The 19,990-nt window shown below is 36.0% G+C and overlaps 1 protein-coding gene across 3 annotated transcripts in view; it reads right to left on the minus strand.

The window, feature by feature from the left end:
• Window positions 1-2,131: 2,131 nt before the first annotated feature.
• Window positions 2,132-19,990, minus strand: part of HSF2 (heat shock transcription factor 2) — a 40,404-nt gene continuing 22,545 nt past the window's right edge. Inside the window, exons 6-14 of one of the 3 annotated variants that reach the window (XM_061131461.1) lie at window positions 18,244-18,305; window positions 17,233-17,320; window positions 15,355-15,503; window positions 14,689-14,928; window positions 13,941-14,046; window positions 9,784-9,837; window positions 6,555-6,636; window positions 5,953-6,126; window positions 2,132-3,711 (exon numbers count right to left, since the gene is read on the minus strand). In XM_061131461.1, coding sequence (XP_060987444.1) covers window positions 3,707-3,711; window positions 5,953-6,126; window positions 6,555-6,636; window positions 9,784-9,837; window positions 13,941-14,046; window positions 14,689-14,928; window positions 15,355-15,503; window positions 17,233-17,320; window positions 18,244-18,305 — 960 coding nt within the window. In that variant the 3' untranslated portion in view covers window positions 2,132-3,706. Of the gene's footprint in view, window positions 3,712-5,096; window positions 6,127-6,554; window positions 6,637-9,783; window positions 9,838-13,940; window positions 14,047-14,688; window positions 14,929-15,354; window positions 15,504-17,232; window positions 17,321-18,243; window positions 18,306-19,990 lie in introns of those variants that run through there. The other 2 variants (XM_061131458.1, XM_061131459.1) reach the window with 2 other exon arrangements.

Here is a 19,990-nt window from a genome sequence, read left to right on the forward strand (position 1 = left end):
AAACCCTTATTAAAAAAAAAATGCTCTATCCCATAGCAGCAAAGTATCAGAAAGAGAAAGAAATAGCCCCACTTACCTTCATATCAGAAAGAATAAAACACCTAGGACTAAACCTACTACCTAAGGAGGCAAAAGACCTGTACTCTGAAACCTTAAGACACTGATGAAGGAAATGAAGACACAAATAGATGTAAAGATATACCATGTTTTAAGACAGATTAAAATCAATATTGTTAAAATTATTATACTACCCATGGCAGTCTACAGATTCAGCACAATCCCTGTGAAATTATCAATGGCATTTTTCACAGAACTGGAACGAAATATTTTTAATTTGTATGGAAACACAACAGACCCCAGATAGCCAAAATGGCCTTGAGAAAGAAAAATGAAGCTGGAGGCATCATGCTCCCTGATTTCAGACTACTACAAAGCTAACAGTAATCAAAGCCATACAGTACTGACATAAAAACACATCAATGTAACAGGTTAGAAATACCAAAAGTAAACCCAAATGCTCCTGAGGGACAGTCTACTACAAAGGAGGCAAGAATACACATTGGAGAAGAGACAGTCTCTTCAATAAGTGGTTCTGGGGAAAAGATCAGTCTCCTAGAATAATGGAAATAACAAAAGTAAACAGTTGTGACCTAATTAAAGTTTTTGCACAGCAAAGGAAACCATAAGCAAAAGACAAAACTACAAAATAGAAAATAGGACACTTGCAAATGATGCTACCAATGAGATTAATTTCCTAGTAATACAGTTCATGCAGCTTAATATTTTAAAAAAGAAAGACTTAAATAGATGTCACTATTTGGCCAGTGTTACACCCTTTTCAGTTCTGTCCTGTGACAGGAGTAATTGTTCAGTCGCTCAGTCATGTCTTAACTCTGCAATCTCATGGACTATATAGCATGCCAGGCTTCCCTGTCCTTCCCCATCTCCTGGAACTTGTTCAAACTCTCGTCCGTAGAATCAGTGATGCCATCCAACCATCTTGTCCTCTGTCATCCCCTTCTCCTAGCCTCAGTCTTCCTCAGCATCAGGGTCTTTTCCAATGAATATTCAGGGTTGATTTCCTTTAGGATTGACTGGTTCGATCCTGCAGTCCAAGGGACTCTTGAGAGTCTTCTCCAGCACCACAGTTCTTCAGGGCTCAGCCTTCTTTATGGTCCAACTCTCACATCCATACATGACTACTGGAAAAACTATATAGCTTTTTGACATGTGGGCATTTAACAGCAAAGTGATGTCTCTGCTTTTTAATACACTGTCTAGGTTTGTCATTACTTTTCTTCCAAGGAGCATCTTAATTTCTTAGCTGCAGTCGCTATCAGCAGTGATTTTGGAGCCCAAGAAAATAAAGTCTGTCACTGTTTCCATTGTTTCCCCATCTGTTTGCCATGAAGTAAGTGATGGGACCAGATGCCATGATTTAGTTTTTTGAATGTTGAGTTTTAAGCCAGCTTCATTCTCTTTTACCTTCATCAAGAGGCTCTTTAGTGCCTCTTTGCTTTCTGCCATAAGGGTGGTGTCACCTGCATATCAGATGTTGTTGCTATTTCTCTCAGCAATCTTTGATTCCAGTTTGTGTTTCATCCAGCCCAGCGTTTCTCATGATGTACTCTGCATAGAAGTTAAATAATCAGGGTGGCAATATACAGCCTTGACGTTCCTTTTTCCAATTTTGAACCAGTCTTCTTGTTCCATGTCCAGTTCTAACTGTTGCTTCTTGACCTGCATACAGGTTTCTCAGGAGGCAGGTAAATGGATCTGGTATTCCCATCTCCTATGAATTTTCCAGTTTGTTGTGATTCACACAGCCAAAGGCTTTAGCAGAGTCAATGAAGCAGATGTTTTCCTGGAATTCTCTTGCTTTTTCTGTGATCCAGTGGATGTTGGCAATTTCATCTCTGGTTCCTCTAACTTTTCTAAATCTAGCTTGTACATATGGAAATGTGTGTGTATTTATAATACATATGCATTTATGTGGAATTGGCTCACCAATTACAGAGGCTGACAAATCCAAAATTGGGCTGCTTGGGGTGGTTTTGAGACTGTGTGGTAGATATTCCAGTAAGTTTGGGGCTCAGTCTACTAAGTCAGAGTTAGTATCAATGAAAAATCAGGTTGATAGCATGCACCTATCATGTACTGAAAATGGCACTTAACATGATCTTCCCTAAGATTCATAATCCCATCTAATTATGGGAAGAAACAAAAAGTGACCCCAAATTGAGGGACACTACAAAGTATCAAGCCAGTACTGCTTAAAACTGTCAAGGTCTAGCTTATGTGTATTGTAGTTTCTCTGAAAGCCATTTCTTGAAATTTACTCTATGACCTAATCTTCAACGGATTCTCAAAGTAGTTTTACCTATGCTTGTTATTTCATGTAGGTGCTAATTCTCAAATGTAGCATTTTATGTATGTTTATCATGAGTGTCATCTGGTCATCTTCCCAGCCTGTGGACCTTCTGTTCTCACACTTCAGCTTCTGAACTGAGTATACCAACCCTATGAAGCACATAGTGAAAGTCACTCAGTCGTGTTTGACTCTTTGTGACCCCATGGACTATACAGCCCATGGAATTCTCCAGGCCAGAATACTGGAGTGGCTAGCCGTTCCCTTCTCCAGGGGATCTTCCCAACCCAAGGATCGAACCCAGCACTGCAGGGGGATTCTTTACCAGCTGAGCTATCAGAGGAGCCGGCAGCGCATAGTCAAACACCCCTACAAGAACATTTATCTCTAAGTCACTAGCTCTCCTATGAGCTTACTTGTATCCCAACTGAGGCAAAGAAACTTGGGGGTGGTATGAAGATGAGGGGTACGTACCTCTAAATCATACTGTGCTGTTTTCCACAAAACACACAGAGACTTTTCGCAGTAAACACAAGTTTATGTTATTTTGAAAGGAAGCAGTTTCCAGGTCTTCAATTTCCATGTGTACATTTTCCTAAAGTGATGTGCTTGAAAAGATGTCTCAGGACAAGGTATCATCCCTTTTAACAATTACTCTTTTCACACTTGAAACAAATCAATTACTCCTCTTAATTCATCCTGAATCTTAATACCAAGGCACTTCAGATAAACTTGCTAAACACCCAAGCAGAGACAATTTTAAATACTGGTAAAAGAATGACACTTGTTTATAAAATCCTTTGCAATTCAGATGATTTACATTTCTTTCACTGAAATAATAAGGATGATCTAATTAAATTGCCAGCTAATAAAATTTTTTAAATACTTAAGTGAAATCTGAAGGACTTCATATTTGGTAACATTGCTAACAAAATTCCTATTTTCATCTCTTTTTTTGTATTAAAAGTTTCTTAGGACTTAATAAAAACAAATGGATGCTCTTAATATATTGATATTATAAACGTATCCCCAGATAATAAAACATTTTGGGAAAAAAATCCCTGAGATCTGTTCACCCCACAAAAATGTATTTCTGATAAAATTTTAGTTTTTATGTTAACAGTTCAAAATTTAAACTATATTAGTGAACAGTGAAATCTCTTAACAGATCAATCCCCCAAAATTCAGAGGCGGAACACAATAAAGGTTTGCTCCCCCCTCACCTGAAGTCTAAAGGAATATCCAGGATTGATGGGTGGCTCTCCTTTAAGCGCTGATCCAGGAAGCCAAGTTTCCTCCTCCTCGTGTGTATACTCAGAAGCCACATACTCCTCTGCATCAAGCTAGCAGATGAGTAAAACGTGAGGAGGGTTGCATGGGGGAAATTTTCACAGATCAGACCTGTAAGTTCTGAACACTGCTCTTCCTGATTTATTAGAATTCAGTTACATAGCTACCCTCTTTACAAAGATGGAGATAATGTAACTGCATGATAGGAGACGGTTCAGCAATCAGTTAATCCTCTCTGCCACATACCTTTATACTGTTTTGATCAACTGTGTATTTATAATTGGAGACAAACTTTAATGCTTGGAATTTTAAGGTTACAGAAAGTAATTTCAAATTTAGTTGCAGAGCAGTGCAACAGTTACCGTCAAATGTATGACTATCATGCATAATAAAAATAGTATAAAATTTTTTGGAGGAAGTGGAATGGATAATGATGAACACCAAGTCTCTATGGTATTTAGATACTTTAAGATATACATTTAAAAGCATATAACTTTTTAAAAATGGCAACATTAACAGTATCCTAAATTCCTCCTGGCTACTTAAGATAAAAAAGTTTAAATGTCACCTTAAAAAGTACTAGGAGATATAAGGTTTTCAAAACTATTTTTAAAATACTTCTAGAGTTATCCTTAAAGGAGAAGAAACTTAATCATATCCTCGTGATGAAGGGAAAAAGAAAAAGTCTGAAGTTATCTCTCCTCTCTAACTCTGCACTTTTATGCAGAACACTGTTTTGAGTTCTTGAATTTGTTCACCAAGATCCCACTGTCAGAGCCAAGTTATTTTAGGATCTGCTAAGGAAAGGTTTCTTACCCTTCTGTGCTAGGCTTTATTTGAATTTTTATATCATAGTAAGAGAAATTCCAAGATACTAAGAGTCTATAGCCAATAAGGAAAGCCATCTTTGTAATTTCTCATCAAACAGCCCTATTTAAAAAAAACATTCAGATACTAGCTCACTGCTTCCAGTTCTCTGCTCGAAGGTAGAATTCTTCAGGTGATAGTTCTCTGGCCTTGCATTAAGTCTAATCCTTCTGAGCAAATGTTTCAAAGGGAAAAACGTGATTTAACTATTTCTCTTATCTTCTCTCAAGGTGAAAATTAAAGGCACTTTGCATCCAGTGATAATGTTCGTACCTAATTTGGACAACTGGAAGCATACTTTTCTAAATTCTTTATTAGAAACATAGACAGTAAGCCAGTATAATTTTTAAACAAAGAACTTAAAACACATTAAATTTGGAGTTATTATATTTTCCTCCTTGTTGCAATACAACCGATCCTCTGAGATGAGGCACAAAGAGCTTGGTATGATTCATGTTTAGAATAATGGACAACAGACAGAGTTCACAGTTTACATCTACCTACTTCATATGAAAAGGAAAGACTGTCACATGTGGATGTCACTCCAAAGAAGACACGTAACAGACACTAGTACGCAACATTCATTATATTTATTTTACTAAATAGTATGCTTCAAAAAAACACAAAACAAACCAGAAAACTTTTACTTAAAACTAGGCCCATGAGCTGGATGGGTTGACACCATCCCATCCCCTTCTTTCTATAATATATGCAGCTGAAACTGTTATCAGACAGCAAGCACTCAAGTATATGTTGCCTTCCTTTTGAACATGGATGAACTTCTCTGAACCAAGAGAGACAAATGAAGTTTTATAAGATACAGGCACTTTATGTTCCCAGTTTTATAAAGAAGCCATGTGAAAAATACTCAATAAAAGCAACTGGAACAGAGAAAGCTTTAGGAGTTCTACCATTAGTTATAGTGACTTACACTCAATGCAAACAAGACAGCATCAAACAAGTAAAACAAACAAACGAAAAGTTTAACTGGGGTTAATGAACATACATGTAAAAAAGAAATCCAATTTAGTATAACTGGAGAAAAATGGCCATTTGAATCCAACTTAAAGATATGCCAATAATGTGTTTTAACACATCAAATCTTTATGTACCTACGTAACTGAGTAACACTTGAAAGCTTTGCAAGAGTGTGTGGTTAGTGAGAAAAGCAAAAGGTGCTTTTGATTCCACAGTTATCAGATAAAATGAAACAAAGAAATTTACAAAAAAAAGTACCAAATGATACTTTAAAATAAATAGTTCATCATTTTGATGAATATATACACACAGAGTCCACTTCTTGGGGATTTAGCTATCTAAAAGTGGCATGTCACTATCCAGAGGTGCAGGAGCAAGTTCACATAAATAAAACAGTGTGGCTTCACTAGCTTCAGCTTCAGTCAATGGCTCCAGGCGAACAAGCTTACTTTGGGTTGGTTCTGGGTCCAAGCTGCTGTCCAGAAGCTCATCAACTTCTATGGGTTTATCTACAGAGGACATAACTTCTGACGATGCGGTACTCCCCTGTTCAACAGAAGAAGCAGGGTTCCCATCGAGGAATGCAAGAAGTGGAAAAGCAGTGTACTGGATAAGCTGCTTATCTATAACAAAGATAAGAAAAATGCTCTTTTACCACCAGCTTATACAGAGTTCAAGCTGAAGGTGGAAAAAAACAGAAGTAGATGTGCATATGTGCAATCATTACCCTGATATACAGTCAAACATGATACTTTGTGTCAGTAAATTTAAAAATATGTAAGTCAGAAAATGTAGTTTTGCATTCAATAATTAAGAAACGAGAGTTCTTTCAGTTCTTCTGAAGTTGAATAGGGGGGGAAAATGACAAACTTTAAGAACTATCACCACGCCAGTTTCCTTTATATGCTGGAACCTTGATATGTTATGAATACAACCAAGACTAATACATATCCATGTTCAATAATTAAGCATGGCAAAACCTTCCTTTGCTCACATTAGCTTCTACACAGAAATCTTAATTTTAAAAAACGAATACTACATTTATACCTACCTGTTTTGGGTTTAGGTTTTCTTCCCTCTTCTGAAACTGGCTGAACTACATTGTTCTTGGTTTCTAATCCTTTATTCTCAGACTAAAAGAGAAAACATAGTATAAAAATCCTTGTCTCCTATTTTTTATTTTCCTGAAAAATAGCAAAACATTTAAAATTGGTACAGTATATGAATACTGGTATGTTCTCTGAAATACATGGGAAAGGGGAGCATCAGGAGAGGTGAACTAGAGAGAGAGATTTGAGTAGATGCAATCAAATTGGCTAAGAAAACTATTGCTGTCACCAAGTGGATGAAACAAAGAACCTGAACTAAGATGCCAGTAAGTACAAAAAAGGAAGGGCATTTCAACAGTAGAATAGACAGAATCTCTCAAGAGTAGAAGATGGTAATGAATCAAAGATGGCTAGTTTCAAATTGCTAATGAAGAGCTAATTCTTTAAACAATTTTAAACAGTTTTGACTTAAAATGTATTACACATTTCTTTTCGCTCACAAACAGAATATTTGGCATAAGTAAACATATTTACAGTAGTCCAGGATGACACGATGACATCCTTAAAACTATTTATCTCTATACTTGGAAGCCTCAAATGTGAGGTGGTATTTCTTCATTTCCTTTCTGTGGCTCTTTCAGTTCTTTTCTGTCATTTAAATTACTTCTTTTGACACTATCTTTTCTCCTTACACCTGACTGTAAGGGAATTAAATCTTTAACATTAAGTTCTTCAGTGCTCTTTTAAATGATGTTCAAACTGAGGTGCTGAGGTTCACAATTTTTCCTGAATATCTGTTAAGTCCCAGATATCTGCATGCTTGTAAATTATATATTGTATAGCAAATATACTAATTCCTATAATTTCCCTGATATCAACATAAAATTAAGCAGTACCAATTTCCAGAATTCACAGATAATAATGACTTCATGACATAATAAAAACTACTTAAACTTCTCCCCAAATTCTTCTCATTTAGCATTCACAATAAAGAAAGCACTAATGCAGTAATATTTTCTTTATGTTTCTACTTCCTATGCTAAGTCGCTTCAGTTGTGTCTGACTCTTTGCAACCCTGTGGACTGTAGCTCGCCAGGTTCCTCTGTCAATGGGATTCTCCAGGCGAGAATACTGGAATTGGTTGCCATTTCTTCCTCCAGGGAATCTTCCTGACCCAGGGATCAAACCCAGGTTTCTTATGTCTCCTGCACTGGCAGGTGGGTTCTTGACCACTAGCACCACCTGGGAAGCCCTAAATAGGCATTTTTCAAGGATGCCACTATTGTTATTCTAATATGATAACCAGGAAAGCAAATGTGTTCCATCTCCCAGGCAAATTTTTGCTTACTCCTAGTGGCCACATAGATTGCTATACTGAGATTGCAATACTGCATACTGATTCATTAGGAAAGAGTGTTTTAATACATATTGTACAATACTTGTCACCGGCAAGGGAATGAGAGCTGATGTGTCAATTATTTAAAATTAATTGAAATTCTAAAACATGATAAAAAGTCACTCTCAATTTTAATTTCTCGACAGTATTGTAGAATACTATAGAATTTGGACTTCCCAAGTGGGTCAGTGGTAAAGAATCCACCTGCCAATGCAGAAGATACGGTTCGATCCCTGGGTCAGGAAGATTCCCTGGAGAAGGAAATGGCAACCCTCTCCAGTATTCTTGCTTGGAAAATCGCATTGACAGAAGAGTGTGGTGGGCTACAGTCCATAGGGTTGCAAAGAGTCATACATGACTTAGCAACTGAACAAACAGTATTGTAGAGAGTATGCAAGCCTGCCATTTAACTGTTATTTCTGAAAGCTTTTGGGAACAAGATGATGATCCAAGAACAGAGAATGCCTTAATGTCTAACAATAAACAAACAGTATAGCACATTCACTAAATATATATGCATGATCCATGTTCACTCAACTTAAGGTGTAACGCTCAGTAATATTGTATTTATTAAAACACAATCGTATCACGGTCCATAGATTCTTATAATATAAACCTAGGCAAACTATAGTCCACATGCCAAATTCAGCATTCTACCTGTTTCTTAAAAAGTTTTACAGAAGCACAGCCACACTTATTCTTTTATGTATTGTCTATGGTTGATTTTGCAGAGCTGAGTAGTTGTGAAAGAGAATACCTGGCTTCCTGCAGAGCCAAAAATATTTAGTCTTCAGAGAAAAAGTATGCCAACCCCTGATATAAACCAACCAAATACTGAATATATAACCAAATTCCTAGTTCAAAAATTCACAAGTACCTTCAACTTTCAAGTTACCCAAGCTATAACTTTGAAAATGTGGTGAGGCTATCCTCACACATGGCAACAGTTAGAAAAATTCCACCTCCTCACTCTAATACCTTTTATTTATTTGATATATGTTCATTTTTTATTAAAACAAAAATAAAAATTAAATTTTGATTCTACTGAAGAATTTGTACAAATTTCAGGGGAACTGATTTCCTTTTTATTCAATGAAAAACAGGAATTATGAAATGATTTGGTATAAATACAAGATAAATGAAGTATACACCTACTCAAGACAATAAGCCATACAAAGTAACAGACTGATTTCTAAATGTCTGCTCTAATAACTTGATATTATCCTCATCACTCACTGAAAACCAGTTCTAAAGAATCTGTAAACTCATGCTAATCCCAACTATAGTTACTATTTTTAAGAAAATAAAAACTCCCTTAAAAAAAAAGCCCCAAACCCGTACTTCCCTGACTCCACTTGCCTTCCCTACGAATAGTACAAATCCCGGTGCTTTCCCTATATGCGAGTAAAATGAAGGAGCTCATTTTCAGTATGAACACCCTTAAATTTCCAACAAAAATGCTGAGATGTTATTTATAGATGGGTAAGAATGTAAAATGAAGACATTAAAACATGAAGAAATCATATTTTAATAATTTCTTTCAGTGATATACCTAAGTATGCCAAATTTAGTCAGTTTATCTTCCAGCATGTTGAATGCTACTTTCACATTCACATTCACATTCACAGCACAAGGCACAGAAGAACTGGGCAATGATTCACCCCATAACCAAAAGCTAATTTTTCATTTAGAATTTTATTATCTTGATTACATGTATTAGGTAAGAATATAAAATGCTTTTTGTAACTGGGAGTGATACTGCTCTCTACTTACTAGGATTTTTTTTTTCAAATTCTTACAGCTATGGGTCCTGAGCAACATGAATTAAAACTTACTTTTGTATTATTGATGTAATCTGTGGGATTCATCTGCACAGAACTAGTGAAAAGCTGAAAGACCAAACAAGAAAGATGATAAGTTTAAAAAATATTTAAAAAAATGTAACTGTGTGTTCAAAATTTTATACAGCTATGTAGGGTGAAGAGATGTAGTTCCTGCACTAGGAAGTTTCCACACAGTAAAACAAGTTTGGAAGAGAAAAGCAAGAAAGCAGAAAGAAAAACAAAAGCAGAGCAAGCTAGCCCATGCATTAGATGTTTTAAGAATTTCTACCCTATAATAGTAATAGGGTAAATCACTTGAGACAAATGGTGGTTTTCCCACCTTCTCTCTCCTTCATTTATTTTCCTCCCTAAATGCCTTCAGCCTTAAATGGTAAGCAGGGCTGATTTCCTTGCCCTTACGATGATCCTTCACTGACTGACTACCTGCTAATTATGTGATAATTGTACAGAATCTGCTCTATGAGAATGGTTCCTAAATCACATCTCAGGTAGTCCTCTGGTCAAATGGCATAACTCCATGTTGATTCTCTCACATAGCAAGGGAAGCCACATAGCAAGGGAAGCCATAGATGCTAAGACCACTGCTCACTGCACTCCTGAGACCAGCCACTCTACAAACATAATTTTTTTTTTTATGTCGTAAGCTTCAAGTCATCCATTCCACAGAGATTTACTGAGCATCTAAGAAATAATTGACATCATTAAGAATACAAGATGACACTATACCTGCTCTCCAGGAGCTTACAATCTAAAAGACAAGATAAGAACAACAACAAATAGCAACATGTGATCAGATACAATCCAGTATTATAATAATTAATGGATGGTGGGGCTCAAAAGTACTAAGGAGCTAAGAGAAAGAGAAAAGAAAACAGAGACACACAGGATGAAACAAAAATATTGATAAAACTATGTGACATGTATCAGTTCCTGGAAAATGGTTAGGACCTAGAAAGGAGAGGATGTCATAGCACTAGCAACAACAGAGAAGAAATGGTTGTGAAGTAAGTTCTACAAATGAAATGACTAGTCCAAATGACACAGAAGTTCTGACCTGAATAGTTAAGTTGTATACGTAAGGTTTTAAAAAATAAGGCAAGGCCAATGAATGGACAGGACATTCTGTCCACAGTAAGAGTCTTGGGAATGGCCTGAGTAATGAAATATACTGACTAAAGCATTTTAAGAGAATGAGCACACCAAATGGTTTGCAGGATAGAATGAAATGCAGAGGGTCCTTCACCCTCTATAGACACTCATTCCTCTCCTTTAAAGTTCCACATTCACTGTGGCCCTAAAAATATCCTCAGCTCTTCCTTTCCTTTCATTCACTTTTCCTACTTCTATACCACCTACTGATCCAGGAAGAAAAAGAAACTTGGTTTCTTAACTATAGGTAGGTGACTATACACATCACTGCCAACCTCTACCAGTTCAGCCTGCACACGCCCTGGAGGCCTGACCAGTTCTGTGCCCACTAAGAACACATCTGAGGAGGCCTCGCAGCATAAACAGCTCTCTCCTCGTTTGCCCCAACCCCCGACACACCGACTTGGGACACCTTCATGTACTCCTAGCAGACGCATGGTCTCAAGTAGGAAAAAGGAGATCTTGTACGAGGAACTGACACGGTTCAATTCCAAGGTCAAGTCTCTCCTACTGATTCCACAGTGTCACTTAGTACTGAACTCTAGCAAGAACCCATGAACTTTTCTCAGCATACTTAGTCACACATATACTTATCTTTTCCATTTCAGAGAACAATGCAACTTATGAGTAATTTTTTTTTTTATAACAACACCGCATAATTCAAGAATGAAACAATGAAGGTCTTAGATGAGAAAGGCAACAGTGGAAACAGAAAGTGGGCATGGTTTGTGAATGCTATTCTGGAAAATACACAGGACTTGGTATATGGGGAGATAAAGAAGTCAAGATAACTATGATTACTATCCTGTGTCAGTAAAGAGAAGTCTGATACCACTACAGAAAATAAAGGTAAAAGGTAGCTACTTTAGAGAATAAACAAAAGTTTGGTGTTAAACACAAAGAATTTAAGGCAAGATGTAACTGATGATCCCAAAGGCATGGAATTAGAATTCAAGTGAAGTTTACTTTAAAAAATATTAAGAGCTGGAGATACACTTTTGAGAGCAATCCTACAAGCCAAAATCCCTTGAGAGGCAAGACATAAAAAGGAAAAGGCAGAAAAAAATAGGATAAAAGACTGGGGACTTTGGGGAATATCCATAGGTGTAAGACAGCAAGAAAAAGAAAAGCTCTTAGAAGAAACAGAATGGTCAGGGACACAGGAAGAGAACAAAGAGGTCCAGTGCCTTTGAAATCAACATAGAAAGTTCTATGGAAGAAAATCACTAGTGTTAAACAATAATAGTGTCAGTTACGTATAATCTTTACAAAAGATTCCTTCATGTCAGGCATTATCCATATTTAATAGATGGGGAAACTGAGCAAGGGAGGTTAATTTTTCTAAGATTAATAACATAGCTAGTAATTAACATGAGCCAAAAATGGAACCCAAATCTGTCTGATTCAAAACAAACCTTCTTCCACTAGCCCAGTGGCCTAATTTAGGGTGAAAAAAAGTTGCAGCCTATTTACAACAGGTAAACCAAGGCAGCACAGTACTTGAGTAAATACAGATATTTACAGTCAGATTTACTTGACAGATATATATCTGTCAAGATAATCCAGAACTTCAAAAGAAAATATGGAATAAAAAAAATAACAAACACAGCCACTCACTTCTACAGTTTTGGAGTATAAGGATTAGAGAAGCAGAATGGTATATGAGCAGAGCAACACATCAAAATGTTTTATAAGATGGAGATTACCTGTACCTACTGAAGGCAGTTGGGAAAGATCAAGGCTAGAGATAGAAAAACAGAGTGGCAGAGAGCAGGTCTACAAACTGGCTTTAAAGAGGAAACAGATACTTACTTTCTAAGAACAAAGTATATGAGACTGTACAACTGATGAGAGGACTAGGGCAAGGTGAATTATGCTCTGTGAATAGGAAAGAATTGACTAGGTAAGGTCGTGAGGACAAAAGAATGTGTTAACTGTTCCAAAGTTAAATGACCTAGTTGAAGACAGAGGATCTGTGGAGAGTTAAGAATTACAGGATTTTATTTCCTTCTATGTGATGTAAGGGACAGATACTCTAAAAGGTCTCTAAATTCAGACTGGGAACAAAGACTGTAGAATCAAGAAGGGCTGTCAAGTCACTGCTAACAACTCGAAGCAGGTCATTAGTATGGATGTTAAATTTACTAGAGAGTAACATGGAAAAGGAATCTTCTAAGAAGGTGAAATCCATCCTGTGAGGCACTAATGATTTAGGAAGAATACCAGTCATCTGACACTGACAAGGCTTTCCAGGTGGCTCAGAGGTGCAGAATCTTCTGATGTGAGAGAAGCTGCATTTTAAGGGGAAAACATACAAAAAAAAAAAAGTTTTCCAGAAAAAAACACAACACAAAATGGAAATAGAGGAGAGAACAAGATTTTTCTGGATAAGACCAGGCCACACAGGAAGCTTTAGCTAGGGGAGACAGGAGTGGTAGGAACAAGACAAAATAAAGCAAGGAAGGTGGTTAGTGCCAAAAATGATAGACAAGGATTCAAAGTCCAGACAACACTGGAATCAAGTTTATACAGGTGCTGGTGAGGACTGGAATAGGGGAATCTTGGAACTCAAAATATAAAAAATGTTTAAATACAGCAAATATGACAACATATAGTACATCTGACTGAAAAATTAACTTCCAAATATTGAGAAGTGTCTCCATGATCTTTTCTACAAACTTCTACTAATTTCTATTCAATGACATTATTCTAGAGCAAAATGTAACACAGCAACAAGTCCAGACAAGACCTGGATTTAACAGTACTTTGAAAAGAGTTGATATGTTGTTACACAGGGATTAACTGAACTTCTACTCAGAGACAAATAGTGACCACCCTCCTTCACTGTCCTGAAACCATCTGTCCATTCTAACAAAACCATTTAAAATAAATGAAATGCAAAAACAGTGTAGAATTCAAGAAAATGATGTACTGATTTATAAATAATATTCACACATACACAAACTGATAGTACAACAAAGAATATTCAAAGTACCTACATCAACCAGGAGATCTGGGTCTATGCTAAACTGTCTTCCTGACAGCATGGCTTGGAAGTCCTCTAAACTGCAATCAATACTGTCAAGATAATCCAACAGTTCAACCCTAAGGAAAAAAGATATTTAAAAAAAAAATCAGATATAGGTTTCCTGGCTTTTATGTTTATAATTACACTGCAAACTTGCTAGGCAAAATATTCCTAGCAACTACTGAATCCTTACCAATTCTTAACCTTAAAAGATCCTATTCAGAACTTAGGATTCAAAAATTCAGTTATTTGAGAACCTACAGCCTTTATATAAAACATTAGTTTTTAAAGGAAAAAATTCTGCAATAACATAGTCTGATTTATCTTTTTCCTCTGTATTATAAATTATAAAATGTTTCACCTCTTATTACCGGTCTTTGCTACTAACTTATTTTCTTATACTATAAGTAAGCTCTTTAATAGAGATTGTGTTATTCCACAGTCCTGACAAAAACACAAAAACACACACACTTTTAAGACATTCAAAAACAAGTATTTCATTAAATAAATCTAATGAAATGACAAGAAAATCCCAACACTGATCTTGGAATAATCAAAGCTTTCTCAAACTAACATTTGCAGAGGTCAGTCCTGACCAAAATAGAAAGGTTGACTACCTGGGTTCATAATCTGAAAGTAAAATCATTCAAAGAGAAAAAGAACATGTGAAGTAAAAAAGAATGCAAATAAATTTAAATGGCATCCAGATGAGCACTCACTTTCCTAGAAGGTTGATGTTATCATTTAGAATGGAATCCATCATGGTCACGGGGTCTTCTGTGGTCAGGCTAGATGGGCCGTTGAGCTGGACAGCACTAGACATGAGAGGGCTGGAGCCATCACTGCCTGAACTCAGGGAGTCTCCAGCCGGTTCACTCTGGTCTCCGCTTTGGATGACAGGTGCATATTCATCTTCATTGTCATCTTCAACAATGACAATATCAGGGTACTGGCTACAGCTAGATTAGCAATGTGAGAAATAAGCGATTACATTTTCAGACTAACTCAATAAATTCACCCTATCCAGTCACTCTCCAGGGAAACTACCCCCCGCCCCCCGGCAAAGCACCTGACAAAAGGTCTAATTTTCTTGTGTGTGTAGTTTAACGACAAAAATTGATACTTCATACAATTTAAGAGTACAAAGAATAATCAATTAAAGGTCTTAAACACCAAACCTTAAAAATCAGAGTTAATTCTCATTACTTTTTGCTGAGAGTCTTTTCACTGGAAGGAGGGAGGTACTTGGTTGAATAATTTGGCTTAATTTTTCAGTTCAACAATTAAAATATGGGTGAGATATTAGTTTATCAAAGAATAAAGTAGTTTTAAATTTAGATCTGTTAAGAAAAGTATTATTTACATAAATGTCACAATCTCCTTACTTGGAGGGATCAGATATAACATCCTCATTAGTTTCTGGAATAACTGGGATATTTTCTTCATCTGCATTATCATCAGTAACATCATAAATAATGATATCATCTGAAATCCGCTCCCTTGACTTTAAACCTTCAGTCCTACTGTGTGGAACCTAAAAAAATCAGGTAGAAAATATATCAGAAAACAAATTGTTTTGACTACCAAAGAACATATCATTTTAAAAATGGTAATTGGGCTTTGAGATACAACGGTAAGCAAAACATATCTTCTCTGCCCTTATGGGAGGGATTTAGACACTAAATTGGTATTAGAAGTACCAATTCACAAAGGTATAAGGTATTATTATCTGCATGCTACTTAACTATTTCTTTCATTGTAAGGGACTGTAAGATGACATACCTCATAATGTTTCTAAGAAAAGACCTTCAAATTTTAAAGTATTTCTTATACCCAAAGAGTTAAAAAGCTTAGGACTTCAGAAATCTCAAGCATAACCAGATGGCCACTGGGCTGGTGGGGATTATTTCATCTTCAGCTACTCTTGTTATACACGTTTTATTCTGACTCATGAGATGGTTTCTTTAACAGGAAAAAAAAAAACCACTTCAACTATCCTACAGCTAGATGTCAGTTTGGCTTTTTGGCAATGATTTTTTTTTTTTTTAATTCAGCTACAGATATATTCAGACCATAGGTACATTAATAAAAAAGCATTCAATTCTTCAGAGCAAACTTAAGTAATTATTATAATGCAAATTTCTATCAATTTCAACACTAGATAACATAGAGGCATAAGATATAAATCAAATTAAATTATGAAATCTTCATCCATTTACATGAATCTTCAATCCTAAAAACAGGTATCACTGATTATTTAGAAACGCTGGGAAGAGGAACCAGATGTTTGGGTGACTCTAACTTGCCTGAGAACAAAAATCTCAACACCCTAATAATAAATCTAAAACAGTATTCAGAATTCTAAGACTTTAAAGTTACAATGATAATGAGATATTAGTAAGCCTGGATTCAACTAATCTTCCACTGGGTATAAGTTTGACAATTTATCCAGAGAGCTTGTAATAAAAATGGAAGTAAACAAAAATATTTTTTGCAGTTGCTATACTCAAGCAGTCTAGTCTGTGTACATTTATAGTAAAAGCTAGAAAAAACTTAAAATAACCAATGGACAAGTACATAATTGCCTTATCATAATATTCAATTAATCCCACAGAGTAGTTAAGATGAACTAAATCTCTATGTTTAATAAATCGCAAAAGACCAAGTAAAAAAAGCCACACTACAAATGGATATGTACAAAATAATTTTAGACATATACAGGCTTTCCTTGGTGGCTCAGACGGTAAAGAATATACCTGCAACTACAATGCAGGAGACTCGGGTTTGGTCCCTGGGTCAGGAAGAACTCCTGGACAAGGAAATGGCAACGTACTCCAGTATTCTTGTCTGGGACAGAGGATCCTGGAGAGCTACAGCCCATTGGGTCCCAAGAGTCGGACACAACTGAGCAGACTTTCACAACAGAGGTATACAAAGTAATACCAAATACTGTTCATGTATTCACACATCAAATAGTCATGGGAATAATAAATACTAATTCAAGATAGTGATTTATCACTGGATGAGAGGCGAGAGTGAGAGGGAAAGAAAAACTAACTTGGAAATAGGCAACTGAGACAACTGTATGTGTAATAGTTTATTTCTTAAAATAATCTAAATTAAATAATAAAAAATGGCATGGTTTTTAAAAGCTGGAGGATGAGCAGTTAATATTGTTCAGTAAACTTTTTTAAATGCATGAAATACAGCTGTATAAAATTTAGTTTGAGATAATAAACAGAAAACAGAATTTGAAAAATTACTTTATGATGGTGATTATCAGCTGGTTCTTTTACTATGTGCTGGAACAAATTCTTCTTTTGGGCCCCATTAGTGTTCAGAAGTAGAGGCCTGAAAAATCAGAGGATATATATGAAGTTTGGTGGAGCAAATATACAAGGAGTTTAAGTTGCTTCTAATAATTTACCCATATATAAACACACTCACTTTAACAATGAATAAAAAATTTCAGTAAGGGTCAAAGAAACTCTTAAAAAAGATTACATCTTAGAAATAGAAACTGGGGGATAAGTGTGTCTAGGACTTTTATTTCTCCATTCTTCTGTATTATCTGTTATAATAAACATAATAAATTACTCTCCCCAAATACACTTCATTGTGACTGAACTCTGTAACTCTTTAAGGTACTTACAGAGTTTTAAAAAAAAAAAAAAAGGTAGTATCACAAAGAATTAGTAGAAGCAGAGTTATTTTCACAGCATAAGCTGTAAGGATAAACAAGGTCTGCTAAAATCCTCAGCCTTACAAGATCATCTTTTTAATCTTTTTCTCCTTCTCCTATTCCTTTGCCCACTGTTTTTTTAAAGTGTGACAAAGGTAGTTATTCACATTTATGGGTAATACAACCCACAGTCAATACACAGATTTTTAAAGACCCTTATGAATGGATTAAACATGAGATAAAAATTTAAACAAGTAAAAATTTTTTGTTTTCTTCAGCATGTATCCTCTTTTAACAGTTTCTCATGAGGCCTTCTAATGCCACAATAATTTGCTACTGTAAATGAAAAACAAATTCTTTATCAACCATATGTATGTAAAATGACCATTCAGCCTATCCTGATCTCTCAAAAACAGCAAGATGACAATGGTAGAAACAATACCACTCTTGAAATGTTGACAGAGAATAAACAAGGAAGGACCGTTCATCTGGGACAACAGGCATATTAAGCAAATGAAGGCCTCTCATGATTAAACTCTAACATGTTTGGTTGTCTATAGGTAGGTCAAAATGAATTATCATAAAAACTTACCTTTTACGTTTTAAACTCACAAGTTGGTTATTCTGAACCAATGTAACAATAAACTGGACAATCTAAAAGGAAAATACAGGAAATATTCCATCATAGATTCCTAATTCTTCCAAATACAAGTCTTATAAAAGTAATTCAGGTACTATATGTCCTCTATTCTTAGTCACATAAGCTTTCACATTTAATAACACTTTAAATTTGGATGCATCTTAGAACGATACTTAAAAAAACATACCAACTTCCAGGCAGAATAACCTGTGATAAAGTTGCTGCTACTTAAGGCACAGAGGTACCTAGGACATCCATCTTCCCATATGTCTATATCTAGCTTCCTCCCCTGCCATCCACCTATTTATCTATCCAATATTCAGTTCAATTATTTCTTATACTGGGTAACACAATTAGAAACAAAAGAGATTGCCAACTCTCTCAGATCATAATGTTTTCAAGTTATAAAAGTTATTGGCTAATTCTAGAAAATTACTGAGACACTGTACATCTGTCAAAGCTTCCAGATGACAATCAGGAAGCTGATTTTCAGTATCATTAAATTTAGAAAAAACTATTAAACAGATCCAGACATGCAATCAATTCTTTATATTTTACGACGGTTTTTCTTAAAATATGGTCCATGGACCAGCAGCATTGGCCTAGGTGCCTTTTAGACATTCAAATTCTCTACCCCACTCCAGAAATGCTCTAAAATTCTGCGGATAGGGTCCAGTGATGTGTACTGCTCACTAGCAAGAGCTCCAGGTGATACTGATGCGAATGTGCCAATCACTGGTTCAGGGTACGCCTTGAAACTGCACTGCCTAAAGGAGTTAAAGAAGTCAACTATGAAAACCAGTATATCACTGAGATGCTATGAATAAAGGCCAAGTGACTGACAACTATCTAGAATCTTTGCAGAAGAGTTCCTTGTACAAGCTTATAAAATATAACTACATGATTAAAGAGAACTGACAACTGAAAATACATAATGTATAGCTTTAATATTGAACACTCTCCCCCAAATGAGGCTACTAAATGGCTTGCCTTACAATCAATATTAACTTTTCCACAGAGAAAATACAAATGTTTTAATTGAAGAGTTAGACGGCATTAGTCTATGATGCTTTCGAACTGTGGTGTCTACAGATAGGTCAAAATGAATGTTTATTGGAAGGACTGATGCTGAAGCAAAAGCTCCAATACTCTGGCCACCTGATGTGAAGAGCAGACTCAGTGGAAAGGCTCTGAAGCTGGGAAAGATTGAAGGCAGGAGGAGAAGGGGGCGACAGGATGAGATGGTTGGATGGCATCACTGATTCAATGGACACGAACCTGGGCAAATTCTGGGAGACGGTGAGGCACAGGGGGACCTGGCATGATGTCCCCCTGGCATGGGGGTCACCAAGAATGGGACACGACTTAGTGACTAAATGACAACAGAGTCTACGCAAAGGAGGTTAGCCACTAAATTTACTTGTTTAAAAGGAAATGCTGACAGCTGATGAAAAGACAACAATTAACCTTAACGATACGTATGAAACAGTTTAATTATTTTTGTTAATTTATAAAAAACTGTTAGGGAAAATTCTAAAAACATTAGTTAGCGGAATTTATAAGAACATGAAACGCTGGCTAAATTTCTCGTGAAATTTGTTGTAAACTTCAGCTCTCTTTTGACACTTTGGCACTATGCTGTACCGAGTCTGTTTCCAGAAGAAGATGAGGCATTTAACATTTATATCACTGGACTTCT

The sequence above is a fragment of the Dama dama genome, chromosome 28 (assembly GCF_033118175.1).
Source record: "Dama dama isolate Ldn47 chromosome 28, ASM3311817v1, whole genome shotgun sequence".
Classification (NCBI taxonomy): Eukaryota; Metazoa; Chordata; class Mammalia; order Artiodactyla; family Cervidae; genus Dama; species Dama dama.